The sequence below is a fragment of the Callionymus lyra genome, chromosome 4 (assembly GCF_982586985.1).
Source record: "Callionymus lyra chromosome 4, fCalLyr1.hap1.1, whole genome shotgun sequence".
Lineage (NCBI taxonomy): Eukaryota > Metazoa > Chordata > Actinopteri > Syngnathiformes > Callionymidae > Callionymus > Callionymus lyra.
The window spans coordinates 14,821,658-14,849,609 of NC_141821.1; the positions used below are offsets into that span (position 1 = coordinate 14,821,658).

At 37.3% G+C, this 27,952-nt stretch overlaps 1 protein-coding gene across 3 annotated transcripts in view; it reads left to right on the forward strand.

Annotated features, from left to right (window-relative positions):
* ntng1a (netrin g1a) overlaps positions 1–27,952 on the forward strand; it is a 106,145-nt gene that overhangs the window by 28,883 nt on the left and 49,310 nt on the right. For all 3 annotated transcript variants that reach the window (XM_087788878.1, XM_087788879.1, XM_087788880.1), the window contains exon 3: positions 19,187–19,830. In XM_087788878.1, coding sequence (XP_087645004.1) covers positions 19,187–19,830 — 644 coding nt within the window. The remainder of the gene's footprint in view (positions 1–19,186; positions 19,831–27,952) is intronic.

The window sequence follows — 27,952 nt, forward strand, 5'->3', positions numbered from 1 at the left end:
TGTTTATTTCCATATATATTTTTTACTCCTTTACTATGACAATTTCTCTCGTTTTATCGGTAATTCCTTCCTTTTTAGTTTTTAGATTAGACATCACGATTTAATAGAATTCAATTTTCCAATCCCACATGCTTAAAAAAAAAGAAGTTTTTACATATTCCAATGGTATAGCCAAAACTCTTTTTTTTGCACTTTTTTAATTATTGCTGTGTTATTTAAGGTGTATATTCACCATCCAAAAGTTAAATAAAGACGTGTTAGTTCATTTTATTTGGTCATTATCTGAAAGCTTTTGAAAGTCGATCCATCAAACACAGAGGGAGAGAAAGATTGTTCCAAAGCTTAGGAGAAACAGCCTGAAAAGATATTTCTCCTCTGGTCTTGAACCGTGTGCGAGGAACCATCCCTAGGTTCTGATCCACAGACCTCAGAGCCCGAGCTGGGGTGTAAGGCCCGATCAGATCACTGATCTAAGGAGGAGCCTGACCATGAATAGATCTGAAAGTAAGAACCAGAATTTTAAAGTTGATCCTGAAAAAAACTGGCAGCCAGTGAAGAGTTTTAAGGATCGGAGAAATGTGAGTTCTTCTACTAGAGCAGGTCAGAATTCTCGCTGCAGAGTTCTGTATCAACTGCAGGCGAGACAGATCCTTCTTGTTAAGACATGAAAATAAACTGTTGATGAAGCAGTTTCATAAATTAAGAGCTCAGTAGGTGCACCTCAGTTTAATTAAAGAGCAGATTGTGTCATCGAGAGGACTCTGAAATATGGACAATGATTCATAAAGCTTCTCTATTCCATCATTAAACCATGACAGCAGTTTTCTTTTTTTTTATTGTAGCCTTTTTCTGTGTTTTTTTTTTTAATCTTCTGTCCTGATTATCCTCTCTAAAGTCTTCCAAACACTTGAGCTAAATCCTTGTTTCCTGTCATTTTAGGAGCTTTGGCTTGTTGTGTCTTTGATCATTGAAAGAGTCTTTCACCAGAGTTAGCTTTAGATGAATAAACGTGTGATGAGTTAATGTAACTTGAGAAGGTAGCTGCCTCACCCAAATAACTTCTTAGTTTCAAAACATTATTAGTGAGAGTGATAGATATAGTAGGCAATTAGAGTGTGAAAGGAGCTCATTGAAAGCGTTTGGAAACCAAAGGCAGATGGCAGCGTAGCCTGCCTTCATATATGAAATGCGACGAAGACTTGGCGAGCCCTCACAATAATTCGCGTTGACTCTTTTGAACCCACAAAGGTCCTTTTGTAGAGAAGATCATATGAATCGGTGTGTGTGTGTGTGTGTGTGCGTGGCTGTGTACGTGGGTGCCATGTGGCTCCGAGCGGCTCGGCTTTGCTCTGCCAACACACGAGAACTGAGGGTAAGCCGCTCGCTGTGCCAGCCGACTGGCATTGGACTGTGAGTCATCGTCGATTGGAACTTGTGTGGCGTCGTCGTCGCTTCTATAGTGAGGCGTCGTGTCGACTTGATTTTTTGGGATCACGTCAAAATGCGTGTTCAAACTTGACTATAAATAAAAGATTTGAAATGCTGGAGTGGATGAGATGAGCTTCTCTGAATGTCTTAAATACTACTTGAAAAAAAATGTCTTCAGTAGTTTCTGTTTATCTTTGTTGATATACATACACTGTTAATACGGCCGATAAAGAGAAGGTGTTAAACTGTTGTGCTGACTGGACGAGCGCCTCGCAGCAGATCCCTGCCAATGAAAGATTGGCTGCAGTCAGCAAACAGGCCTGCAACAAGAGGGCAGTGCCTGCTGGGAAGTGTAGGCGGCAGCTGGCATATGTCTAGTGCTAGGAGACGTTTGCTGTATCTGTGCACACCTTAGTCGGAGGAAAAGTTACATGACAGAAGCTACTAGTCGTGTTTCTTTTTTATCTTGTCAGTGGAAATTACGCAGGTTGTAAAATAGCAAATTTATTATTAGCCTTTATTGAAGACATTGTATAATCCACTTAATATACTTGATCTAACGTATTTACTTTGTTATATTCTGTGGGTGGAATAATGAAGCTTATTATGAGAGCAATAACCAACTTTTCTTTAGAACTAAATACGTATATATTTTGGTAACACTAAATAAAGGGGAACACATATTAACTGGCTGCCTTCAGAGCTTCATATCTCATTTTAAAATGATGTTTGCAAGATATTTCATAAACAAAACGAAACCGTAATCCAAATAGGCCACAGAACTAGTGACTCAGACTGGATCTTCTAAAACCTACAGCATTAAAAAAGGCAAATAAACACATTTTGAAAGTGCTGAGAATGCCTAGAAAAATACATTAAACACTTCAACCGTTGTGTTATCACTGGGACACCTTGACCCAGAGGCCGGAAAATGAATGTGTTTGTGGTATCCCTTGTGTTGTTTCTGGGTACAGGTCAAGGCTTCAGTACAAGATGGACGTTAAATACAACAATATTGAGGTATTTGGATGTTTTTAAGAGCGTCTTTTAGGAGGAAGATGAAGAGCTACAGTAGCTACATTAAAATGAACAAACATTTTTTTCTACCACTCTAAAAAGGAACAGATTACTCTGAAAATAATCCTAATTCTTAGTCGACATGAGGGTGAGTAGAAATTGAGTGAAATTCGAATTTAGTTCCACATGACTACAAAAAAAACACCAGCTGAAGTACCCGGTGTTAGCCGAGGATTTTTATAAGACACAAAACTGCAAAAAGATATTGTAATTGAAAATGCAAAGCCCATGTGATTTAGTTTAAAATAGTTAATTGTCAAAAACAGAGAAGTAAGCGCACAACAGTTTTCCTTCTTTCAGCCTCTGTGGACAAATAATGTGCTTCTTAAAATTTTAAACCACGAGACCATATTTGTGGATCAGAGTTTATTTTCTGAGATATAATGCAATGTGTCTCTTTTGCTGCTTTGAATACAATGTGATGATACTAAAATATGAGGGAATGAATAATAGGACGATGTGATAAAGGTGATAAATAACGGCGGATGATTAATCACGAAAACAAACTAGAGTCGATGTTCTTGTTTAAACGTTAGTTTAATGATGACAGATTTTTACCCTCATGGATTCACAAATCAAATCTTTTTGACAAACAGAGTCTTCAGCTTGATGAATATCCACCACTGTTTAACTGCTGGTAGAAAAATACACAAAAGAACATGAGTGACTCTCACTCCGCGCCCCTCTTCTCTCTATATCCTGCCTTCTTTAAATCCCTTCTGGACACCGTCTGGCTGCGTCTTGCAGAACTATTTAAATCCACCTGATAATTCCTCTTGTCACTCTGACAGCTGTCATCAAGTCAACCGCGTTTGCAGTCGAGTCTACTATTTTTTTCCAAATTAACAAGTGGATAGTCTCACAATTGCTTTTGTTTCTAGACGAAAATACATCCTCAGGGACTTGGCACGGAGGCACATTCTGTTCATGTTGCAAAAAAAAAAGAGAAAAAAGTGACTTCAACTTTAATTAGTCTTTAACAGTGAGTGAGTCATTGACATAAATGAGACAACAAAGTTGCCAAAAATCAAGTGTCTGTAAAGTTTCTGATTATTTCACGGCCTAGTCTGGGTGTCCAGGCTCCGTCACTCATTGAAAGTTATACCTATATATATATATATATATATATATATATAGGTATAACTTTATATATATATATATATATATATATATATATATATCAGTTTTATTTCATAACTAGACTGTGATGAATGGTAGGCTAAACTCCTTACCTTCGTAAGTGATGTAACACATCAGTATGAAACCTAATAACAGTCCCTCATAAGGATCTACTGTATATATTTTTAAAGCAGTATTATTCAACAAGTAATGTCAGTTGAAATAGTTTTAATAGTAATAATAATATCACTTTAACCTTTTTTGATTATATCCAAGAGTCAAGAGAAGCTGCTCACTGTTGATGCTTATTGTTAAATAACTGAAATGAGTCTGAAAAGATCTGGATGCTTTTAATTGTGAACTTGTAATTGAGAAAAATTTTCATAATCAACCTTTGGAACAAGTTCATTTTCAAGTCGTGAAATGTGGCTCTGCTTTGTATAAACATTGTCTTTTCAGCAAATGGTTTTTGACTCTGCAATTTGTTTCTTAAACCATGGAAAACTCACTTTTTTATTTTATAAATACACATCATGGGAAGCACACTTGGCACTTACATTGGGTAACATTTAATATTATCTTTTTTATTATAAGCAGGAGCAGATGATTTAATCTAAACCACCAGAATCAGAAATATTTTATTTTCAGCGTTGTAAACACCAAAAAGGAATTTGTTGTGGCAGCATAACAGAATATAAAAATGAAATAATACGAATGGGATAAGAAGAAATGAATCAAAAAATAAAATAAAATAGATATTTTAAATAAAGTAAGTGAAATTACAATCAATTATCATTAAAATAAATGGTTAATAATTAATAAAAAAAATGTTTATCAATTTTATCAATGTCATTCTGAAAAATAGTAGCTGTACATAGTCAAGAATTCTTCTGTTTTCATTAGAGCATCTGTTACATCTGCCCGAGACCTTGGCTCCGACAAAGGGTTTGAGAGTTGCACATTAAATTTGTCATAAAAATGAGGAGTTTGAAGTAAATTGGTCTAGTTTTTCATTGGACTTTCCAAACATGGATCAACTGTGCATGGTTGATGATTGCGCTCACAGTGAAACATGTGTTTCAAATACCAGTTATTGTTGTATTTTGCAGACACATTTTCCTAACGCACAGTCTTTTTTATCTCTCTTCTGTATGTACCTGTAATAGTCATACATTCAGTGCAACCTTTGGGATTATGGCCAAGCTAAATAAAGATAAATAATATATATTTTAACTTCAGCTCTAAAATAAAATAGTCAAAATCATTTGCTGAGCTAACTTTTCCATACATTTTTTTTAAAGACAAATCCAATCATTCAGAGAACTCTTCACGCGTCATGAAGTCTCCTGCATTCTTGTGAACCAACACACACAGATATCGTGAACAAACTTGAGACGTCAAACCATTTTGCATATCAATCAGGTTAAGCATCAGTCGACTCACGAGCGAGCGTCAAAACCTCGGCTGCATGTAAAGCAGCGAGACAATCATTATGGGGAATTGCACCTGCATTATGGCATTGATTTAAGCTCATCTGTGGCCATAAACTCAGCAAGTGCAGCCCGCGGAGCAATCAACTAATGTTTGCAAGCAACAACACGGATTGTAAATCATTTTTTGATGAGACGTTTGAACACGTTATTGCTTCATTTCTCTTTTCTGGTCTGCAGTGACCAAAGTATGGGTTTTTAAACACAGTGGGATTATGTTTCCCAATATATTTTCATATCTATTAATACATGTTACTAATACAGTATATATATGTGTAATTTCTAAAATACATTATTATTCAGAATTCCTAATATCTGAAGTCGTATCATATGGTTATTGTAATGAATGTAAATATCATTTTGTTAACTGTGTTATGAGTTGGTCTGGATATCATTCAAAAATGATCAACACCTTAATTTTAATACATGAACTACCACTTGATAAATGTATGTGACAATACTGTGCAAATAATGATTATTTTTTGTAGTCAAAGTAAGATGATTTAGTTTAGTTAAGTGACATATTGACCACAACCATGAGGTACCTCGAACCAGTAGTCATTTATTATGAATGCCTTTAAATTTTTATTAATGGTTATTTGAGTGTATTTTTTTTTTCACATTTTTTCTGCTGTTATTTTAATTTTTGGGTGATTTTTATTCGTCCCACATTAGTTAATGTAAACTGTTACTACACAATTGAACTCAAAACACTGGTTAATGAAAGCTTATAAGTGTTGTTTTAAAACTAAATAACATCTTGTCTCATTTTCTGTTAACTTAAGTCAAACTAAACTAAACTTACTTTTAAAAAGTCAAGTCATTATTTATAGTTGTTTATCGTTATCTTCGCATCAACAGCACTCTTATTGCGTCTTGTCTTATGTTCTTTGCGTTAAAGACGCTTGATGATAATAGCAAGTTTGGAACGCCATGTTTCCGTTGTAGAAACACTCGTACATACTGAGGACCTTCTCACTTCACTGACTTCACTTTCCTCTTAACCAGAATGCATTTCTCCTGAATAGCGCATAAAGGTGTAACAGATATTGCTTTTATTAAAGCACTTGCTTTTTATTGGAAGTGCATTGATATGCATATGAAAATGTATTATTATTTAATAAGAAGCCGATTGTTACTCAATAATTCATGACACAAACATTGAGACCAGTAACCCACGAGTTAAGGTCTCAGACATCGAGGGCAGGCTGGCACTGAAACCTTCTCTTGTGCTGCTTGAACCTGCTTTTTAGGTCCAAACGATTCGCTCCATAGCTCGAGTTTCAAAATGCATAGGAAATGAAATGAAAAAAAAAGTTTTTTTTTCCATCAGGGAGTTTCCACTGTGAGTCAGCCTCCTCTACCTTAACCTCCTTTCCTACTCCTTTCCTCTTCATGTGCTCCTGTACAAGATCTGGAATCCTCTTCTCATATAGAACATACAACTAGAAAGATCCACATTGTTACATTTCTAAAAATTTCTTGTCTACAAAAAAATGGTATCTTGCTTTAAAATGTGTATTTTCCAATTCCAGAAAAACACTCAAAGCAGTTCACAAATACACACTTTTGTCCTTCTTTAATTGTATTATCCATCTTAATCATAAATAGTTAGATTTCAACTATATCAGAGTGTGTTGTTTGAAATTCAGGAACCCAGTATAATTTAAGATTTTGACTTTGCTGCCTGTCTGTGGGTCACTATTTATTTTAATTTGTATATATACATTCTATTCCATCTCAACTTTATGATCAAGTCCTCCACACTCATAAAAGTTTGAGACATAATATCATATTGGGCTGGACATTTGCAATCCTTGGTAAACAGGATTCCGTTGATGGAGGTTCTACTTCATGATTTGCATCGTGGGTCTGGGAGGACCTCAATTTCATCTATGCTGTATATCTTCATACATGTATATTTGACAAATAAAAGAACTTGAACTTGAAAATTGAAAAAATAAGTTTTAGATTTTCTGCCAATTTGACTATTAGACAATTCCTTGCCTTTATATCTTAGCATATAATTAATGAAAAGCCTTGAGCCAAGCACAAGTACTTTTAATCAAAATTATGTTTCATTAAAGTCATGTTTATTTTTAAACCTTTGGTCTTTAGAGCATAATGTGATTTGATTTTATTAGCCACTTCGTTCCTTTCCTCTTCACCAGCATCAGAACGAGGCCATCTGAAGGTGGTAGGCGTGAAACTTTCTGCTGGTGGAGCCAGAATGAGATTATTAAAGAAAAAGTGGCTGTTACCTCGGCAAGGCTTCAATGTCACTTTTATGTTGTGGATTCTCCCTCCTGCTGCGCTGTTGTGGGGGAACATTCTGACATCTCAATGCAACGTACGGCATGAGATGGAATCAACCTGCAGAGAGGCGAGCTGGAGGAATAAAGAGGCACGAAAAACCCTCCGAACTAAGATGGTCAAACACAATCTCACCACACGAGCTCATTTGTTTAACCTGGATCTGATCACACTCATTATTAGTGGTGTAAGAAAACCATTGATATATTTCCCATGTTCAACAGCAATGTTTCAGGCCTTCAAAGCTGATTTAGCTGATTATATCGAATCTTATCATGAGAGGAATATATCGAATCATGAGCTAAATATATTGAATCCTATCAAGGCTGATTATATCGAATCATATCGTGAGCTGAATATATCGACTCATATTGTTAGTTGAATATGTCGTATCTTATCATGAGAGGTATATATCAAATCGTGAGCTAATTCTATTGAATCGTATTGTGGGATGAGGGTATTGTATTGAATCGTATCGTGAGATGAGTGTATCTGATTGAATCGGCGGATGAGTGTATCGTATTGAATCGTAATGTGGGATGAGTGTATTGTATTTAATCGTATCGTGAGATGAGTGTATTGTCTTGAATCGTACTGTGAGATGAGTGTATCTGATTGAATCGGCGGATGAGTGTATCGTATTGAATCGTATCGTGGGGTGAGTGTATCGTGTTGAATCGTATCGTGGGTTGAGTGTATCGTGTTGAATCGTATCGTGGGTTGAGTGTATCGTATTGAATCGTATCGTGGGATGACTTTATCGTATTGAATGGTATTGTGGGATGAGTGTATCGTATTGAATGGTATCGTGGGATGAGTGTATCGTATTGAATCGTATCGTGGGAAGATTGTATCGTATTGAATGGTATTGTGGGATGAGTGTTTCGTATTGAATGGTATCGTGGGATGACTGTATCGTATTGAATGGTATCGTGGGATGAGTGTATCGTATTGAATCGTATCGTGGGATGACTTTATCGTATTGAATGGTATCGTGGGATGACTGTATCGTATTGAATGGTATCGTGGGATGAGTGTATCGTATTGAATCGTATCGTGGGATGACTGTATCGTATTGAATGATATCGTGGGATGAGTGTATCGTATTGAATCGTATCATGGGATGATTGTATCGTATTGAATCGTATCGTGGGATGAGTGTTTCGTATTGAATCGTATCGTGGGATGATTGTATCATATTGAATGGTATCGTGGGATGAGTGTATCGTATTGAATCGTATCGTGGGATGACTGTATCCTATTGAATGATATCGTGGGATGAGTGTATCGTATTGAATCGTATCATGGGATGATTGTATCGTATTGAATCGTATCGTGGGATGAGTGTATCGTATTGAATCGTATCGTGGGATGATTGTATCATATTGAATGGTATCGTGGTATGAGTGTATAGTATTGAATGGTATCGTGGGAAGAGTGTATCGTATTGAATCGTATCGTGGGATGATTATATCATATTGAATGGTATCGTGGTATGAGTGTATAGTATTGAATGGTATCGTGGGATGAGTGTATCGTATTGAATGGTATCGTGGGATGAGTGTATCGTATTGAATGGTATCGTGGTATGAGTGTATAGTATTGAATGGTATCGTGGGATGATTGTATAGTATTGAATGGTATCGTGGGATGAGTGTATCGTATTGAATGGTATCGTGGGATGAGTGTATCGTATTGAATCGTATCGTGGGATGATTATATCATATTGAATGGTATCGTGGTATGAGTGTATAGTATTGGATGGTATCGTGGGATGATTGTATCACCACAGCCCTATTGACAGTGCACACGCTTGTGTGTGTAAAGTTGTCCTGGAATTCTAATCTCAAGCTTTATTAGTTAAATCTCCCTGCAGCTTTTTCAGATATTCTTTTATTTGGCTATTTTAAGCTTCTCTTCGACTACTTAATGAGCAGGGCCCTGTGTGCAGCGATCACAAGACCAACCACTGCATCTAATCCCTCATTAAAGTGAATTGCAGCCTAAAACCTTGTGTTCCTCTGCTGTTCTTGGCTTTCAAATAGTGCACAGGAAAACTCCACCAGCCGTCACTTGTAAGCACCACGGTTGCACGCGCAGATCCCTGAGCTGCCTCATTAATTTGACTATCTTAGTTTAATGAATCACTAACAGAGGGTTTAATTAACCACTGATTTTCAAGTGAGTAAAGTTGATTTGTGTAGTGGTTCCTTTTGGCCTTATTCTAAATTGTTCACTCGCATCTCCTCCATCAACGCTCCTTTCCGTGTTTGAGATTGTTGTCTTTTACAATCATGAGGCACTTTGAAGATAATGAGAGCACACTTGACTCGCTTTTCAGGATCGTAACCACGACGTCCCTGCTTGAGGCTGTTGTGGCACAATCAAGTGGATCCACTTGTGCTCGAGATTATTTTTTATTTGTCTTCGGCCCAATCCTTTATTAGTTTTAACTATCTTGTTCAAAATGGTTAAGAGATGGAAATAAGTGATAGGTTTATTAAATACAAAATTAAATTAAGCTTCAATTTCACATATTTATTTTAAGTGGAAAATAAAATAATTATTGCTGCTCTGCCATAAAATACATGCAAAGCTAAAAAATATAATTTTTTTCACAAATATTGTGAGTAACTTACTGCAAATTATATCTGACTTATCATAAAATCAAGTATTAGACCATCCATGACTTGGAAAATGCATAACCTGGACTCAAAACTTAAGAGAAAACAAAGCAAAAAATATATAATTTCAGTTAAATGAATTATCATTGTCTGAGAGGTGTTTAATTATATTACTTTAGACTCTACCTATTTTACTCTTGACACGGCAAGATGTTTCTTTTGGTCAAGTTCATTTAAAAAAACAAAAAACAATAAACCTATAAATTAGTAAAAACTCAGGTACCATCTGGTTGCAGAGACATCGGCCAACATCTCCTGCTGATCCAGTGTAATGTTGCCTTTTTTTACACACTTAATATTTGTTTTTGCCAGCTGTGCTGTTTAATTTTCTTTGCTGTGTTCATCTAATAGCCAGTCAGTGAATATAATGCCAACATTTAAACGTGATCCTAAAAATGTTGGAACATGATGTTCAGCGACAGTAACCTTGTTGATGAAGGTAATTGAATAGATGGATAGATGACTCTAAGTACATTGATCATTACTTTTTGCTGCTACCCTTTTTCTATTCATTACAAATATACTACTGGTATCACATCCATCCAATTAATATGACGACACAAATATGTTAATAATAACACATCTTCAGTGACCATATTAACCCTTGTATTATCTCAGGTTCAAGATGCCCCAACCGTCCGAAAACAAATGTGTTTGTGGTATCCCTTGTGTTGTCTCTGGGTCAAGGTGAATGACCTCAACCACTGCATATGTCTTTATGGAAGCCAAGGAGGTCGTTCACCTTGACTCAGAGAAAACACAAGGGTTAATATTTGGACCACACCAAGAATGTCACACACTTCTGCCCGTTTTGGTTTCTTCAAATGACTCACAAAGATGTTTAATTCAATATCACATCCAGTTGTGCGACACAACAGTCTTTGTATTGGTTCGTGTTTGAACCATGTGAAATTGAAGGAAAACAAAGAGTCAGTTTAACACATGATTTATTTGATGCAAACATTTGAGCCGCGACTGGCGAGCGGATTTGTGTTTGGTTGAGTTTGTTTTTGAAGGATAAAAAAAGGAACTTGTTTATTCTTTGAAAATGTCTTTGTTGGGTTTTCTGTGTGACTTGCCTTTTAAAAAGAGTGTGTGCATGTGTGTGCGGGTGCATGTGTGTCCGCTGGACCATTTTGTCTGTCAGTGAGCCATGATCCTTTGAGCTCAGGAGAGGAAAAGGCCGAAGCTCTTTTTCCCACGAGTCATCTGCCAATCATTTTCTTAGATGCAGTGCTTATAAAATGGAGGAGAGCGAAGGAGACAGAGAGCACAGAATAAAAGAAAGAGAAGAAAGTCTCCCTGAAGAATGGCTAAATAGACCTTCAGCGATCTGAGAGGAAGAGGGCGGGAGCGGAATCATAAATACAGTCAAATATCCACACAGGGAACGGCTTTACCACACTATTGATTTGAATCATTTTTCTAAAAGCTTATACTGGGACTAAAAAAATAGAATTTGTGTTATTTTACGGTGAAATAATTAATTTAAAACCTCACACCTTCAGTTCACAGCCCGAGATCTACCACCTAATCCTTGGAGGTGATTATAAGGTGAGGAAAGTGCTCATGGAAATGGTTACAGCTGCTCAGACACGCTCATTATTATCAATAGAATTGCTTCTTTTTTTTTTTCACGCCCGTCTAGAGAGGAGGTAAAATGGACCGGAGACCAGATTGAAAAGAGTGCATTGTCTTCAGGTGTCTCTGTCGGTCCTCTTCCTGAGAAAAAAAAAAACAAAAAACCAGCTGGTCGAGTGTTTGACTCAAATGTCAGTTTTATAGGAAACATTTAATCCACCGGATTCTTCTTTGGGTCACTTAACTCATCGATACAAATCTTTTATTCATTTTATCTCATCTGGGACCTGAGATTTTAGTTTCAGAAGAGAATAAAAGCAGGCTGGTGAAATAGATATTCACAGTTCATGCAGGGATGCTGAACTACCAGCTTGGATGTTTAAATTAATTAAATCATGTTTGGGACTGTTAATCCTTTTATTTTTATATATTTATTTAGCAATTTAAGTTTGAAGAAATGTAGTCCAGTCGTTCATACAAGATATGTTTTAGTCTTTGCAATGCCATGTCTTTACAATAAATGATTTATACCAGAGAAAAATATCTATATTTGTTTAAACTCTCTAATGTGTCCTTTAGATTCTTTTGAAAGTATTTAAAACGTTTATTTCTCTTTGTTTATGTTACATCGATGAATCAATCTACATCAAAGTGCTGCTTCTTTAAAATGTCGGTGATCCAAAGTCACTCCAGAGAGCTTTTTTAAAGCAAGTTATACAATTAAAGAACAATGACTAAACGTCGAGAAATGCGAGGTGAAAAGGGAGAACGATGGGAGGTGACGAGTTGTTAAATGTTAGTCTGACTTCAAACTCTTAAGAGGATTCTAAGGAAAATGTTCAAGGATTTTCTGTGCGAGTGGTTAGATTAAAAAGAAAAACACAGTCGAAATGATTTAAAAGCAAACGCAGACATAATTCAATTCTTATTCTTCAGGACTCATTTCTTTTCTAAGTCACTAACAATTTTGGTTCCACGTTTCACACAAGCTAGCATAGATTTTAATATACCAGGAAAATAAAACAAAACAAATGAGAACTCACCAGGAACAGCAACAGTCTCGCTGAAATGGCCAAATCCTTAGTCTTTCTATCCCGATAGAACAGAAAATTTAAGTCATAAAACAACTGAACAGGGACCGAAGAAATGTAGTTTTGAGCGTCAAACGTCTCATTCACACAGCAGCCAACACCCCCAAATTGATGCTCGTCTCTCTTGTCTAGTAAAACCAGCACTAAAGGCGAAACATTTTTACTATTTCTGTCAGGATCAGCATCTAATATATGAGCCTCTTGTACTTCTGGACCACAGTCGTCGACCTCTGTTTCCCCCAAGGTCAGTCTCAGGTCCCTCAAAATGACGCCAATTAATAGGTTGACGCACAAAACAAGTCTTTATTTGATGAATTGAATGCACATTTCAGTTTGTTAAAAATTACTGTCCATACACCTTTAAAGGTTCATTTTGCCCCAACAAGTAAAATAAAAGCTAAATACCCCGGGAATTTCCTTGTCCTCCAAACTCTTGCATAATAACCCCCGGTTGGGTTTTACAGGCCGTATAAAAGATAATGGAATATAAAGTCTTTATACGTGTGAAGTGAAATGTGTGCTAGTCCCCGCTATTGTTTTAAGGCTCATGAATCTCCTGAATGTCTGCAGCAGCATGAGGACGTTTACACATGGCCATGCCTCATGAATTCCCCATCAGTAGACTTGACTGCCACACTGCTGCGCTTCACCTAGTTAAGGGATATGGATGCTGTCCCTGGAATTTTCCCTCTTGTCATTTTTCAGCTGATATTAAGGTTATTTTTTTTAGATAAATTGACAAAAGTAATTTGCTGTCTGTGGTTTATGTAACTTGCTTTGTATGCTTATTATTTTGACATATTTGGAGACATGGGAAGGCTTAAGTAGTAACTTGATTTACAGCAAAACAACCCATCAGTGAAATTTAAGCATGTCTATACAACTAATAAAAAAAAAACTTTTAACATAACATAACAATTAAAATAATGAGCACATGATTCAATCTTCAAAACCACTTCTATGATTCAAGAATTGGCAAAAACAAGACTCTTTAGGGAGTTAAAGAAGGATGCCAACAGTTCCATATGTCAGTGTTTATGAGCCTTCAAATTTATTGTGAAATTTTGATTCTATAAATAACATGGATCGAATAACCTCCTCAGTATAAGACACAAATAATTGCCATGGCGGTAAAACCACATCACAGAAAACTATAATCTTGAGCTCAAGTGCTAACCTAAAAAAAGTCAAATACCTAGAATCTTTGTTAACATTAAGAAATAATAATAATGTATCGCATTATAGGTAAAAAAAAACAAAAAACAACAACTTTTTAAACAAACTTCAGTTTCCACTCCGAGATCTCTTGAGATGGCTTCATGAAAATATCTTTCAGTTGATAAATTTATTTTCAACAAGCAGTTCAGCTTGAATATCAGCTAAATGTAATAGAAATAATAGTATTAGAAAGCAAGCTGACGGACCACTGTGTCTACAAAAGGCTGGTTAGTGACAAATTATATGACCAACAAAAACTCTAAACCCTTAGCAAGAAGACATTAATAGCAACTATACTATATATCAGGCACAGATTGTGACATAGACGGTAGTATTTAGACCAAAAATCTGTTCTTATTTAGTTTTCGTCACTTCAATTTCCGTTGTTATTTTTACCGATAACATTTTTTGTATGCATTTAAAATGATATATCCATGACCTGTTCTCTCAATGTGCATTATGACTGTCCCTCATGTATGCCATCACACATTTTAGCCACACAATTATGGCTGGAGAACAATACTGAGAGTTTTTTTTTTACAATTGGCAAAATGAAACCCCTCAACAGAATATACTGAATGAAAGTGTGTTACTATGGAAAAACAGTGTAAGCACCTGCACCGTTGCAGGAGTAGATTTCTTTAGCATCCACGCCAATCCAATTTCACCATTCAAGCAGCACCGCCATTCAAAATTTTTTTGTGTACATTTGACATTAATCAGTCTGCGATGGCAGAACAAAGAAAAAAGTGTGTGGCTTTTCCCTTGTATTGCTTGGGTCACCTATGACCCTCCTTACAGAATAATAAAACAAGCCTGGGGTGCATATAATTAATAATTTATCAATAAAACGTTCATTTTCTCTAAAGGAAATATGCATATATATTGCAGTACCGTGTGCTCATTTTTTGTTATGAAAAATATTCCCCCTTTTTATGGATTTTACATCAAACCTATTACATTTTGAATGATACCCGATTACCAGCTAGCAGGCCAAGAAGCCCGGGTATGTGACCATAATTCTGTCTCCCCCGTGGTGTTTTTGACCGCCGTCCAGTCTGAACAACCTCCAGCCGACCCTGAGCCATTTGAAAATATGATTGTAATCCTTGTGAGGATTTGGCTTGGGTGTCTATTACCACTGTAATCTTTCACACTGGCATTCAATATTCATTCCACGTCCAGGTTAAGCCCCTCTCCCCGTCTGCGCCTCCCATCGCCACAGCAAAGCGGGAGAGACGGCATCCAGTCCGGGCGCTGGCATGACTGGAGAGGCGAGAGAGGTTTAGAAATTGAGAGTGTGCTGCTTCAATCAAGCCCCTGGGTCGGGGTGAGGGAATCCATCGTGGAACATAAGGTCTCATTAATGCAGCAGGGATTTAACCCCCCGACCCGCCTAGCAGACACACAGCCACTGTTCCTGGGAAAGGGGAGGTAGATGGTGGAGTCGGAGAGCTTTTCATGTCTATGGAGGAAGAAAACCAGCACTGGTTAAATCAGTTGGAATTGTGTGTGTGGAAAAAAAAGACACAAAATATTTGCATTTTTCTTTTACACCTGCAGTAATAGAATCATAGATAACCAAAGAAATGATATATTATTGTAGTAAACAGAGAATTCGCCTTAAAGAAAACAACTAAATTATAAGAAAAAATAAATAAAATATTCATTGTTATTCTCTTGCTGACGCTTTTTATTTTTTTTATCTAACGGTGAAGGTGACCCAGAGGCCTGAAAACAATTGTGTTTAAGGTATCCCTTGTGTTGTCTCTGGGTCAAGGTGAATGACCTCCCTGGCTTCCAGAAATAAATATCCAGTGGTGGAGGTCGTTCACCTTGACCCGGAGACAACACAAGGGTTTAATGGTACTGATACCGATACCATAACTACCATGCGATTTCCCAAATGATGCTCTTTTTGATTTCCATTCAAACCCATTTGTAAGACCAATTTCTAACTAACGTGACATTATTTATAACACAAATCTTGAGTTTGTTTTCAGCGATTAGACCACAAGCTTCCAGTGCAAGCTGTTTTCTTACAGACAAAAATAAATGTCAATAAATTCCAGTGGAAAAAATACTTACAAGAGTAAAAATAATAATCTACCTTTTTCATTAATTTGTTTTTCTTAAGATAAAATCACCTCATTATCAAGTTTTGATCAGACGAAGATAATGAAACAACAAAAAATGTTTTCATACTCGGTTCTACTAAAGAATTTCGGCGGGTGCCAAAATAAACATTAAAAGATTTTGTAGGTGAGTATAAGGTGTGGAAAGTGCTGATGGAAATTGTTACAGCTGCTCAGACACGCTCATTATAATCAATAGAATTGCCAGCCCTTACTGGTTGTAGTGTTTTGTTGTTTGACTTTTAATTTATGTGCTTAATGAATAAGACTGAACAGTCAGCACCCACTATTTTCCTCAGCGAATTAGCATCAATGATCTTCTACTTCCTCGCCTTGTTCAGATAAAAATCACGGGTCATTGCTGCTATAGATCTGAGCTGCAGTTTTAGTGCTTTTGTGTTAAATCTTGTTTCAAGCTCTATGGTGATGCTAAACAATAGGCAGATTCCAAAGGATTCCTTCGGAAGATGCTGAAGCAAAAGCGTGGAGACAGTTATTTTTTATTTTAAGATCTTTGTAGAAACATAATGTGTCTAGTGTCTCAATTGTGTTCCTTATTAGTGGGGTTACTTTATTTGTTAAATATTGGAATATCTTTCAACGTGTTTTGAAAGAGATTTTGCCCTTTTCAAATGCTGAAGTCTTCCTCTCCAAGATGCAGTAAGTCCCTCATCATGACCATTTTTTAAACTAATTTCTTTATAAAGTTCTCCCCCGTCTGAAATCTGGGTGAACCAGCTGTAATCATGTCCTACTTTGTTTATACAACAAGTCGCTTGGAGGCGGAGACTTCTGAGATTGTTGACCCACGGTGACAAACCTTGATGCTTGACTAATCACAGCAGAGATTGTGTGGTCATAGTAAACAAGATTTAATCTCCAGAAAAACTAAGTGTTTTCAGGTGGATCATTTTCTAATGTCAATATTTCAATGAAAAGAGAAGTTGTTTAGATGTTTTCAAGTTAGATTGTGAGACCATGCATCAGGTCATTGATCATACTGAATGAGAGCAGTCAAATCCTCATTCATCAGTGAAAACTCGGTAAATCACACACACCGTGTCAGAGATGATCTGATTAAGATGGTGTGTCACGGGTGGGTGGACTACGCCTCTATTAGTGTCAATTGAGCATGACCTCTCCGCTCCAGCAAACTCAACACCGGCTTAGTAACGTCCATCCTCCATCCTGGCCACTTATCGTCAAACTCGGATTAATAGAAACATCGGGACAGAAAGGCTGCTGCGCTGTCACTTGTTTCTTGTATGTGCCAAACCATTAATCGACTAACGGAGCCCTCAGCCGTGCCCTACAGTAAAACACTGATATCCGCCATTGATTTTCACGAGGCCATATACTCAGCATTTTATCTCTTTGCTCATCTTCGTGCTGACTGGTGAGCCTATCGATCTTCATAAAGGCAGCATTTCATCACAAGAGAAGAAGCAGGGGAGACGTTAATGAAAGGTTTTCGACCTGCGTCTTCAGGGAGACTGCCTGATGGCAAGGTTGGAGGTTGTGGTTAACAGAAGATTTCCAGCCGCTCGGCAGCAAAGATTGATGGACTTTTGTGACTTGGACTTTTAAGTCGTTTGAAAACAGTGAATAAAACATAACAGCACATCTGTGTATTCGAAGTTGTCTTATAGTCTTATAGTTGCAAGATTTTTGAATACCTACTATCACTTAGTACACTACTTTATATTCTCTTCGCGTACTTAATTTTACAGAATTTTAATTTGTGCACTTACTTCGTGGAATAAGCCGCAATTGAAATACACCATCACATGATTGTAATCCCACATATACTCATTTAAAATATATAAACCATCACATGTATCTTTTCCAGGTCGCTATGTTTTGAATCTTTAAAGATATTTTAATTGTGTGTACTTGTTTTCATTAACATAAAAACTTCCTTTGGTGTGGCAAGTTTGTACATTTTATTACATTTTTACCCATTTGATGACAAATAACATAATACTCAATACTTCTTAAGGACTTTGTCTTGTGGTACAGTATATATTTTTCAGTAAAACATTCAAAGGTAATATTATCAGCTATTGAGGATTTTATTGAAATAAATGGCTACTAAAAAAATAAATAAAAATAGAAAAAATAAATTCAGTGACTGTCAAAAAAAAAAGTATATTTATTTATTCATTTATTTTCTGCAGCACACAACCATTCACACACACTCATAACTAAGTACAATTTCATCTAGTTCCCAATCCACCTCTGTATGTTTTTGGACTGTGGAAGGTAGTCTTTTGTTTATTGTCAACATTATTTCAGATCATTAGGTGAGTCTGAACATGCTCCAGGTTCCATTCCTGCTTTAGACAACTCTGGGTCTGGTGAAAGTAGGTTATTTGTGATTCGAGTGCGTTGTGAAGAGGTAGTTTGTCCTTAAGTTCCCAGTGATAGAGCGTTTCTCTTCTGCCATTTAGAAAACAAGAGGATCAGTTAGACTTCACCGGTGAGGGTAGATTGAAGCCGTCAATAGATGAATGATTAAAATGGAATTTTTCATTGCGAATGAGTTTACATGTCATCTCTTTTTCCCCAACCAGTCACAAAATGATTCAATGTAAAAAAGAAATTAGCAGTGAGTGACTTTTTTTTTTGCCTGCAACATATTTAAAAAAAAAGTCAAAATAGCTCCTTGACTTATGTCAGTGAATGGACCAAGCATCAGTTCATGACCGGCTAACACAAATAACTGACACTTTATTTGATTCTTCAATCTCTTCATACTCTCAATTTTCTCCTCCAAACTTTGCCTTGATTGCTCCAGATTGTCCTCGCGTTGACATCTCCCACCTCAATAAAGGAGTAGATTATCTTGTCCGAGGAAATTGAAGTTAAAAGCACTTGTAGGGTCGACCTGGAAGAACACTCCTCCGAGTGAGGGCGAAGACAAGAGAGAAACAGACAGAATATTAAGTCTGCTGGTTCTGAAGGCGAAAAGTGTCTTTTACAGACAAATAAAAACAATAACTCTGTCATTGTTGGTTTAACTAACTCACCATCATTCTCTTGGTTTATAGGAGAACCCCTACATGTGCAATAACGAATGTGATGCCAGCACAGAGGAGCTTGCCCATCCTCCGATACTCATGTTTGACACAGAGGGTCGTAACCCAACGACCTTCTGGCAGTCCTCATCCTGGAAGAAGCATCCGAAACCTCTCCTGGTCAACATCACTTTGTCTTGGAACAAGACCATCGAGTTGACGGACGACATCGTGCTCACCTTCGAGTCCGGGCGCCCCGAGCAGATGGTCCTGGAAAAGTCTTTAGATTACGGACGGACCTGGCAGCCCTACCAGTTCTACGCCACCGACTGCCTGGACGCCTTCACGATGGAGCCCAAGACCGTCCAGGACTTGACCCAGCACACCCTTCTCGACATCATCTGTACAGAGGACTACTCCAGAGGTTATGTGTGGAAGTACGACAAGACGGTTCGCTTTGAGATCAAAGACCGCTTTGCTCTGTTTGCTGGGCCCCGACTCCACAACATGGCGTCACTTTATGGCCAGCTGGACACCACCAAGAACCTGAGGGATTTCTTCACCATCACAGACTTGCGAATTCGCCTTCTTCGGCCTGCCACTGGAGCCACAATGGTGGACGAGGACAATCTTTCCAGATACTTCTATGCTATTTCTGACATCAAAGTACAGGGAAGGTAAGACATTTTTTCCAACCTTCTTTGCCGTAATTTTTAACGATTGTCAATGTAAGTCATTCATTCCTTTTCTGTGCCACTTAATCTCTTATGGGGTTCCCGGAGGGCTGGAGCCTATCCCAGTGTATGTTTCATTGGGCGGGAGGCGGGGGACACCCTGGACAGGAACCAGTCTATCGCAGAGTACACAAAAAGAGATACAAATATATACAGACACACTCATACCTACGGACAATATCCTCAAGTTTCCCATCAACCTATGTACGTTTTGTACGACTGTGGGAGGAAACCGGAGTGCCCGGAGTAAACCCACGCAACACGGGAAGAACATACAAACAAACAAAGAAAAGTCAGTTGGCTTTCTTCTGACCTGAATGCGAACCAGCAACCTTCTTGCTGTGAGGCGATCCTGCGCCTAAGAAAATATCTACAGTCTTGTTTATGATTCTGATTTGATTATCAAATCACATGACCACTGACGTCCTTCTGCATTCATATGGTGTTAAGCGCTTACTTAAAATGGCAAAGAACATGAACATAAACACTTAAAAGTTACAAATTAAAATGTTTCTGTTATTTAAAAAGTTGTTTTCAAAGAAACGCCCCCGCTACACTGTGGCTCATTTACAAGCTTGTGTAAACACAGAGTAAAACATATCATGACAAAAGGTTTCAAGGATGTCGCAGAATCTGAGAAATATCTTTGTTTGTGTTGTCGTGTGCGCATCACTGGTGAATCATTCAGAGATGAAGTCAGGCTTTGTTGGTGAACGTTCTCAAAGGCTTTGACAACACCTTGCTTCTTCCTTCATTAGCATATCAACTACTAGAAGCTCATACAGGAAGAAGTTTAAAATTCATATGCAACATGTTTATTAAGATCCTGATTGTAGAAACATTCTATATGGGAACATGAATGATCTCTGAGGAGGACAGAACAGCTGTATTCAAGCAATAACTATAACTATAAAAAATCAGATGTAATCTATTTAGTATCTCTGCCGAGAAGGTTACGATTGTCGATCACTGATCTTTCTGTAAATAATTAACTCATTTGCACTGAAATTACAATGTAATTTCCAGAACATGTTGAAATTGAAGATCCTGGTCTTCTTTTTAATGTGGATTTAACAAAGACCACTTCTATCCTTTCTTGTGTTATTAGTGCTTTTCTATCTTTCAAATATCAAAACCAATTCACAATCAATAGAAAATGGAAAGACGATTAAAATAAAGAAAAGCTAACATTTAATTGCAATGCAGTTCCAAAATACTTTTGTCTACTCACAGCTTTTTATACTTACTAAAGTCTAATATTAACAAACGCAGACAAGAAAATGTAAATTTCTCCACAGATGTCCTTTGCCACAGCTCGGAATCAGAATTATTTTTATTGCCAATTTCAGTACGGTGTACCACTACCAAATAGGATACATACACAATAAAATAACAAATAAAACAGTTAAACTATTTCCACAGTGCAGATTAAGAGATGCCGTGTGTTTTGTTACCGCTCATTTCTTTTCAGGAGATTTTAAATCAAATTTTGCTTGTTTTTTAAACAGCGGTGGCAACGTTGGCTGTAATCTCTTAGTTTCAGGTCACTCTCTCCTTCAGGCCACCTCCTAAAGTCCTATCACATCTGAACCTCAGTGTATTAGGAATGACAACGAGGATATGTATGAGGAAGACTGTGAAGTGACTTTTTGCACTGGTCAGTGTAGACAGTAGCTGGTCTTTGGAAGGTTCAGATCAAATCAGTGTCCACCAGCGATGAAGAAGTTGAGATAGAAGAAAACTACAAAAAAACCTCCTTGTTCTCTGAACAAGAAGGGTCACAGTGACTGGTACATTCCGAGGAGTCTGCGATCATCACATTGACAAGAAACTTCTCTGCATGTTTTGTCAGTCCGTGGTCGACATTGTTCTCTTTCATGGTGCGGTTCGAATGGGAATTTGGGAGAGAAGATCCTTGAACAAACGACTGGCCACCATGAATGTTGGCACATTGTCATCAGTAACTCAGAAAAACAAAGTGTGTGCAAGGCTGCTGCTCCCCAGAAGCTACACAATCAGTCTCAAGGACTCTTTCATCCCTCGTGCCATTAAATTGTACAAGTCTGCATTTGGGAAAAGGGTGAGGATGTGTGGGTGGAGGAGGAGTGTAAACGGTAATTTATACCCTTATTTATACTTTTGTTTATTGGTTTGCTACCTTCCCAAATAATTAATTAAATACTTTCTCTCTCTCAACTTAAATTGACTATTGGCTAAGGGCTGGTAGCCTTGGTTAATGGCATTTTGTCCGTATGTGTTGTGGAGATGCCACGGCCGCCACGTTTTTCTGAAAACGTGAGAAGGTAGTGGAAAAGGCATGGAGGCAGTATTTCAATGCACATCTCTCACACAGTTGCGCAAGGTGAAAGTACTTGTCCCGCACTTCACGCCTGGCCGTGAGCGGTTGCATGCATCGTACGTGTTGTTGGTGCTTTTAACGTACGTTATTGTACGGAGGCCGTACTTACACGTGCTGCTCACGTAAGGTGCCCTCACTCACTCACATGTTGTAAGTGTGTGCAAGTGCGATGAAGGTGAGTTTAGGTGTGGGGCGGTGACGGTGGCAGAGGGGGTATATATAGGATAACCTTCCAAAGTTCTCCAGAAGTCCCAGTTGCTGCTGCCTCAATATGCTGCCGATTCCACCGCAGAGACGCAGGGTTCTGATGCTGCTTCAAGTGGGTGCGCATGAGCACGACGTGGTATAACTTGCAATATATAATGATTGAATGGCTTTAGAGGGCACGTACTCCACCCGTACTGGCGGTGAATCGAACGCAGAAAAAGTTCCTCATGCACTGAAAGTGCTACAGCATGTCTGCTTGCTCCAAAATCTGTACTGAAGTAGTACTCGCCACGTAGGCATTCTCAAATTTTGCCCACATTTTTGCAAGCTGCAACAAGGTGCAAGTACGGCAGGTTGGGACCAGGGCTTAAGGTGGGCCACAGGACTGACTTACATCAGTTTAAAACACTATTATAAATCAACCGGGTACTTTGATACACTTCCAGATAATTAATTGTTGAGTTGCTGGGATTTTCTTTTCTCCAATATAGTCTTACCTAAACTGTTAAATGTCTTGAGATATACTTCATTATGATAAGACACTTTAACTACAATTGAATTGAAATTAAATTGAATGAAGGCCAAAGAAGTGCAAGTTCTCTAGCTAGTCAACCTTTGTGCTGGTACTTCAAATCTTTTCATCATTTATTTAATCCTCTTTTCTTAATTTTTTTATTTAGACAAATCTCTTCATGGTCACTCGCCTTCAAACACCTATGGCACTTAACCCTTATTGATCTCACAGGTGAACCAAACCATCCATCCACTGTGAAGCTACTCGAGTGCAAGGATGTGTCTACTGTAGCAATTATTTTCAATTAAGCAGAATATCTGTAATGATGTGCAGAGAGCACCTCCTCTCAGCTCTTCTTAATGAAGTCATCTGCTTACAGCTTACTCAAGCACTCTATCTGCAATGCTAAATTCACTGAGCTGTCACGATATAAGCCTGGTGGAGGAGCAGAAGCGCCTCAGACATCAGGTCACTACCCAATGTAATTGGTGTGTGATTTACAGAATACACAGAGGGTCATATAACAGTGAACTTCTCGCTCGTATGATGTTAGCGGGACGGCCGAACACACTCTTCTTCACTGTCACCGGGGCAATCGTCTTAAGTGTTTCTTTATCAATTAAACAGTGTGGGTGTAAGGCTGGGAAGTAGAGGGTTTAATTACTCCTACGTGTCACGCCGCCGCGCATTGTGGCTGAACGTCACAACAATGGGAGGACATGGTGTAAAGTGTTGAAGGGAGGTTGTGGTCAAAGCTTTAGAATGCACACGGGGCGACCATGAAGATGGTTAGCCGTGTTCAGCTCCAGTGAACAAGAATGAACTTGGACAACCATTGCAATATTGTTGGGCAACATATAACCATCGGTAAGACTGTTGTGACAAAGAAAGAATTGTTATTTGACAGCATAGAATTTCCATTTATGTTCATTTTATATAAATCGTCAATAAATGTTGATCAAAAATGTGATACAAATGCACTTTACTTCAAGAATATTTAATTTTAAGAGAAATGGAATTAGTTTAAAAAAAATTAAAAAAAATACAGATAAAAATAAAAAAAAATAAAAGAAAAAATGCAAATATTTAAGTTAGTAGCGAGAACCATTTCTACATAGTTGGTTTGTCAAAAGAATTTCTGGCCTTAATCTTCTCATGTCTGATCTTACATATTATTCAAATAACTTTTTTTAATTAAAGTACTAAATTACAAAAACGCCTTCTTATATTTCCCCTAATTTGCTTTTACAAACACACAGTTACTTTAATCGAGTCAAAGACAGCAGATGACACCCCTTTTTTGATAACTTACTTGGAAATTGGAATATACTGACTTAAAGTTGATTAATTTAAACAAGTACTTGATATTGTGGTAAATGTAAAACCTCTTTCTTAGCTATTGAGCAAGATACTGTGATGGTTTATGTTTTCTTCTTTAAAAAAAACCTCAACAAATTGACTAGAATGTTACTGAGTGGAACCGCAAACAACAACCAACCTCATTACCCATGATTCATTATTGCCATCATCACCTTTAGTGTATTTTCATGGTTGAACAATTAACTGTTGATTTTTGTAATGAACTTAACACTCCAGATGATGATGCCAATGGTCATGAAAAATATTGTTAAAAAAGTACCTGTATTTCATGTCATGGTAATACATAGAAAAAACATGCAATGCCTAAAAGCAATGTTTTTTGGTCAATACAATGTTGTAGTGTTTGTTGTAAGAAATTAAAGGGGTTAGTATCAAGAAAAGCATGTTTTTCTTTGGTATTTTTTCCATGACATCCTATTGCCCTAACCTTAATTGAATAAAGGGAATTGGACCATTGGTGTAGCTTTGGTAGAGATGTAGTTGTACCTTCTTTGTATCAGGTGAACTTTAATGGGCCATTGGGTTTTGAAAATGTGCTGATTCTGGAGGATTTTCTAATTATCTACTGTGTAACTTTGACATTATTGCTGTTCCCCTCTTTTACATGCTTTACAGTTTCTTTTTTTTCACGCTGTCTCTCCTGGTTTTCCCTCCCGTTGCCTTCGATCAATACAGTGTAATTAAAGCTGGAGCTGGTCCCGGCTACCTTGGATCTCTTTTCTGTGTCTATCCGAATGGCTTGTCCCCGAACTCCCAAATCCAACCTTCAACGTCTCGCTCTATTTCTCTTACACACAGCAGATGTGTCTCTGAAGGAGCTCAGGGTCCTTGCCTTGAATTTTATATGAAGAGTGACCCTATTCTATCCCTGTGCTGCCACTCCAGTCAAACACCCGCCACACACTCAACTTTCAACAATCCATTGCAGCGGGGCACAACAAAATAATGTTTTTATTCCCATTTTGAATATTTGAAGATCTGATGTGAAGATCTTGGAGGAAATTTACTGATATTTTAATCTATTTCATTTATTTTCTGATCCAAACCCAGGTTTAAAAATTTTAACTGACCCATTAAAACCGTTGTAAAGTCAGTTCATTATATTTAACAAATTTAAATAAAAACCTAAAGACAAAACTTAGAACATTCTAATATATTTTCCCTTTTTTTTAATATAAATTATATCATATGACTAAGAAAGAGAAAATGGAAATAGTTTGATTAAGAACTGACACAAAAGACACATTGCAATAATGATATTTATTTTCGCCGTCAATACTCTTAACTACATACTTAAAAAGTTTGTACTGACATTGATGATGATTTGACTCTTGAGGTCAAGATTATATTAAATGATCTTGCGATGTGACGCTGTTGTGACTATATATTTATTTACATTTTCAACAATAGTATTTTGTATCTGTCGTGTAACATCTGGTTTGCTAAAATGTGTAATCATTAATGAATAAAATAAATCTAAATTACACGATGGAGTTTGACGACTAAAAATTTAAAGTGTACATTTTGGCCCTTATTTAACTTATTCTTTAGCCTTCCAAAAATGTTGAGTCATCCCTCAACCGGCTTTCTTTGGACGATAAGAAAGGGCTGGTTATGGTCCGTCATGAAAGCGGATGCTGTTTTATTGTCGATCTGTTTAGCAATACACAATATTTGTCGTTTTGAAATTGCTTCTTTAATAAGTAATGACGTTTGCAAACTGGAGGTCACAAGTTAATAAAATGCTTCTCTTCCGCTCCACTGAAAACTCGGGTGGAGAAGAAAATTGTGTAGCTCATTTAAAAAAAATGTAGAAACATATTTAGACTAGGATCAATCGACTCTCTGAGAGTCATTTGATTTGCTGTTTGTAAGAATGTATATTATATAGTAGTAGTAGTAGTATTATAATGTGTAGTAATTATAGTAGTATTTCTTTTTAGTGAAATTCGACTCTCCTCAGCTTTGTGAGTTGGACTGAATCTGAAGTTGAACCACAGGTCCTGACGGAGCGTTGCCTCACTCTTCAAGACAAGCACGAATGCGGACCGCTGATCCCGTCAAAGTCAAAATGCAGAACGCATCTCATTGTAAATAGATGCCTATGGTAGCAGAAAGAGGGAAGGAAGGCGAGACTAAGGAGGGCAGACAAGTGGAATGACTTATTCAAGAGGGAAGTGAGCAGGGAGGAACATGAAATTAGCACAAATAGATTATCTGTCCACTACAGGAAGGGCTGAGAGCAAGCCAAGCACTGTAGAGGAGGAGGGAGGGAAGGGGGGAGACGGAGGAGAAAAAAAAAAAAGCAAGATTGACTCCTTGTTTGCGTCTCCCTCCGGAGAGATCCGATAGAGTCATCACTCACCAAATTGCTGATCTGTGGTTGAAACATCAGTATTCAACACACAAATGTGCTGAACTACGATTGAAACGGACAAAGACCAATCGTCTTAACTGTATCCAAATGGATGGACAGATGAAGAAGGATGAATGAGAGAAGGAAGTGCAGCCTTTATTAAAAACATAATGGACCTAATCAGTTCAATTATCTAGTTAGATAAACTTTTTTTTTATTTTATTTTTATTTCTTTATTTCATTTTATTGTAACTCAAAATTTCAGTTAAAAATGTTCTGGTCTCACAGAAGTGAGAATTAAACTTCACGACTGTATCTCGCCACTCATAGAGATTTACAGGATATATAGGATTGAGATAAGAAATTAATTTTACAAGCTTGATTTGTACCTTTCACAGACCACAAGGCGAAAAGAACAAACATGTGGATTAATTTTTACTCTGCTATGATTAATTTTCCTTACAAACAAGACAGACATTTGTTTAATACATTGAATCTATGGTGATATTCATATTCAATTAGAAAATATCATTTAGCCCAATGGTGTTACTGCATGATGCATGCGAGAGCTGGAAAAGCTTAAGACAGTTATATAGATGGTAATTTAAAACACCACAAAATGTAATGATTTTCTCCCATTTTCAATAAGTATATATTTTTCAAATGTTCCTCCTTCATATTTTCAAGAACCTCCTCAGCAGACGTTGTTACATTTGCAGGTAATTAATGGGAAAATACTTTTGTGGCTCTTTAGAACAATATATTTTTAGATTTGAATTGATAAGGTTTCAAAAACAAAAAGGCTAAAGAACAGATGAGTAGATATTACGGCTTTACAAAAATAGAATCACAAAAACATTCTAAGTACACTTGACAGATAGTTGCCTACAAAGCCTCGGAGCGGATGCTTTATGTGCCGTTTAGAATTAAACTTCAAAACTCGGGATGACTTCAAATGAAGGTTTTGTTCCGCAATCAGTTTCTTTGATTTGTAGATTCCAACAAAACCGGTGCTGAACTCAGTCTGATCTCGACACTTCATGATCGCAGAGCTTCTTCAATTGGAGCCAGAAATTATCACCAGATGCATTTAATGAAAATAAAATAAAAAAGTGCATCCAAGGTAACTTTTATGACATCATACAGTGATGGACAGATGGTTTGTCCAGTCACCTGCCAGTTGTCTTTTGAGTGTCTGCCCTTTTTCAAAGAGTTTGCAAAGACACTTCCCCAGATGGTTCTCTTTAAT